This window comes from Siniperca chuatsi, linkage group LG1 (genome assembly GCF_020085105.1).
Source record: "Siniperca chuatsi isolate FFG_IHB_CAS linkage group LG1, ASM2008510v1, whole genome shotgun sequence".
In the NCBI taxonomy this organism is placed as follows: domain Eukaryota; kingdom Metazoa; phylum Chordata; class Actinopteri; order Centrarchiformes; family Sinipercidae; genus Siniperca; species Siniperca chuatsi.
In genome coordinates, this window is record NC_058042.1 from 2,232,501 (window position 1) to 2,235,905 (window position 3,405).

The following is a 3,405-nucleotide window of genomic DNA, read 5'->3' on the forward strand; positions in this document are numbered from 1 at the left end:
ATTCTTTACGCACCTGTTTTGTTCTCAGGGAAGCCTGAGGAGTTGCCTCGTAAGCCTCTGGGTCAGGAGCTGCCGGTGCTGTTGAGTCCAGTCCAGCCCTCCAGAGGGAAGCCGTCCTCCGCCAGCGGGTTGCCGAAAGCAGGCCTGAGCCTCCACATCATCTCCCACCAGCCTGACTCCATATCCCCAGACCAGAGCCCCTCCAAGGACCCCAGGGATCTCGATGCTGTGGAAGAGGAGGAGGCCCCTCTGCCTTCCCCGGACCCCATCATCATCCACAGCCAGGCCCCGCTCACCCCCGACGGCTCCCCGCTGATGGGACCGCCCCCTTACCGGCCCCCAGGGAGTCGAGCAGTGGTCACAGCGGCTCACCCCTCACCTCCAGATCAGGTGAGGGGTGAAATGCAACCACAGATCGCAGATGCACTCTCGCCAGCCCCCACAGACGACTCGTCTGTGGCCGCTCGCTCGGCTGTCAACACCGACCGGTCCTCTTGCAAGGTCCCGCGGACTCTTTCGGCTCCCGTAGCCCAGGTGGCCTCGCCGGCTTCGGGCCTGGCTCAGTCTGAGAGTCTGTCAGCAGCAGAGAGGGCTGAGGACAGTTACCTGGTCCAGCTGCTGGAGCAGGCCTCAGCTCTGTCCACCAACAGCAACCTGAACCAGGACTCCAGCGAGGCATCAGAGGAAACACAGGCTCCAGACATTTCATGAGATGAGCACCAATTTATTGATTGTGTTCCCTCTCCATTTATTGGATTATGTGTCCATGGCATGAATTGGCTCAGCCTTCTTCACCTGTTTGGCATAAAAGGTTCTGTAAAGGTCAAGGTTTAGGCAGTTAAAACAGTTTGGTGGATGAGGTTACCCTTAATGTTTTGGTGAAGAACTACGGAAGTACGATTTATGAGTCAGATGATCAATGTCAAGCAATAATTGCTTAAAAATGTGTTATCAATTTCAGGACCAATGTTAATTTTGGGAATCTAAATTTGTCAATTTTTAAGAGATAAAGTTACTAACTAACTAACTAACTTTAACTTTCTAACGTTTTGTAATGACTCTATACACTAGGCGTGACAGTGTGACTGTCGTCCAGGTCATCAGATATGTAGTTGGAGGTCAAAGGCAGGTGGACTTGCTGTTTGGTCCTGAACAGCGGGACAGTTAGAGTTAAAGATAGGACTAAAACCAGTGCTACCTCTGAGGAGGACATGGAGAGGGACGACTCCTGGGAGAGGGTGTGACGCTGGTGTGTGATGAAATAAGGAATTTATCTCCGTGTTTTTAGGCTTTATTTGTAAAGACAAAGGTTGTGTGTGCAAAAATATGAAGACAAATTTACAGATATACATATCTTTAATCTCATAACGATATTTAACAATAATAGTGGGCTGTGAGTAAACATTGGCAATGGTATTTGACTCAGCTACGTGAAATTAGCCAAGCCAGCCCTATCCAACCACTTTGGTTTATAATACCTACAGTGCTGCATCTTGCCTATATTGTGCAGTATTTTCCACGCAACAACAATGTTGCAAACCCACAGTGGTTTCCGCTGGGACAGCACGGGTTCTTTGCGTCCCGCTCAAGTTCAGTCACAAAAATTACTCAAAGACAACAGTGTCTTCCAATGAACAGGTTCAAATTACAAATTTGGCCATTCTGTTTTTAATCTGTCTCTCACAAATCCCCAAACTTCAGTGGAATTAAAGTGGAATACTACCTTGTGCAAACTAGATGAATGTGGTTTTAATTGCAGAGAAATTACAAGTATTGTTACATTTTTAAAATTAAAATGGAAATTATTATCTAATTACTTTAACTAAATGCTTTTAACACTAGGTAAAACCCCAATCTGTGCAGAACAGCCGAACCTTCCACGACACTTCGATGTCTACAACTGTGTGTTTCTACAGATTTCACAATTTAATCTTTCAAACACACTTCTCTCACTCTTCGTGCACGGGGGAAATATTATTTGCATTGTGCTCATTTCCCAGAATTTGAGATACCTGGCTCTCACAGGAGGCACAGCTACACTGACTGACTGTCAAGACACCTTACAGGACTCTGGAGCATTCGAGACCACGTCCACACCGTTTCCTGTTTGGCTGAAAAAGTCTGATTTACCCGGAAAGTCACTTTGAAGGAATCAGAAAGCATACAGAAGTCTCCGAGGCATTGCCCTTTACAATAAAATAACATTTTTTGTAGTTTTGTAACGTTTCGTCAGCCTTTGTAAAATGTTTGCTAGCAGAGTTACAGTTTTATTTTTGTATGAATGTCTCGATGCCTTATTTGGATCAGCTTCAGTTCTGTGGACGTGGTTGATGTTAAACTCTGCACAACAACAGAGGAAGTGAGGTCATTTGACACAACACGAGGACAAACTTTCAGGTGAAGCCTCTGACATGGTGAGCTGGCTCACTGTTACGATTGTACACATTGAAACCTATTGAGCTCATTTTAAATAAGTGGTTTTCTAGCTCAGTAATTTATTGTTTCATCCTCTTAAGAAAGGCATCCAAGTCATTTAACCGCTCTTGTGCTCATCCTTTTCAAGAATTGGAATATTTGCTGCATTTCCATTGAGCTCCTCGAACGGTGAAAATAGGCTTTGTTATTTAATCTTACAGAAGAGGATCTGGATTTAGATGTTTCAGATTTTGTTAACATTGTGCGTAGAAATGTACAGTATTGTAGAACTAGGTAAGAAGAGTTACAACCAGTTTTCCCATCTGATGGTAGGAAAAACCATTTCTTCAGCTCTGGGCTTAGAAATAGTAAAAGGCTGACACCTTGTGGTTGCTTTAGGTTAAGATCCAGCCCAGAGGAGCAGCAATGTTGTAGTAAGAGTTTTGAACATTTAGAATTCATCCAAATGGCAACAAATCAGAAATATAAAAAAAAAAATCTTGCAATTTAATGCCATTATTTTGAATTATGTGAATATGTCCAGGCTTTATATGACATTTGACTGTATTTCAATGCTAAAGCTCCAGCTAATCTAAACATGTTTTGAATAATTGTGTATCAAAGTTTCCACAGTTGACCCAAGTTGCCGGTAGTTTTCTTCAGTGTTTCTCTGAACGAGATGAAGTTATAGTAGTATGACATTGTTAAACACTTCAGGTCAGTGGAGGTAAAACAAAGTGTTTCATTCTTGGCTACAGATTTGTTGTAGCCTACATTGAAATCTGCTGCACTTTTTTGTTAGGAGTTGGAAGAAACTGTTGACACCCTGGAGCTGAAACAATACAACTTTTATCTTTCTTGATTTTCTGTGTGTTTCCTTAGTCTGTCTGAATGAAGGAACAGGTGAATTCTGAATTGACACAAGTTTCCGTATGAATTCTCAAACAGCATATTGACAATTCACAAGCACATAGATGGGACCTAGAAATG

General features: G+C 43.3%; 1 protein-coding gene across 2 annotated transcripts in view; it reads left to right on the forward strand.

The window, feature by feature from the left end:
- The window catches only part of LOC122881907 (USP6 N-terminal-like protein), a 29,056-nt gene extending 25,779 nt beyond the window's left edge, over window positions 1–3,277 (forward strand). For both annotated transcript variants that reach the window (XM_044208664.1, XM_044208667.1), the window contains one exon: window positions 29–3,277. In XM_044208664.1, coding sequence (XP_044064599.1) covers window positions 29–711 — 683 coding nt within the window. In that variant the 3' untranslated portion in view covers window positions 712–3,277. The remainder of the gene's footprint in view (window positions 1–28) is intronic.
- The last annotated feature ends 128 nt before the right edge of the window (window positions 3,278–3,405 follow it).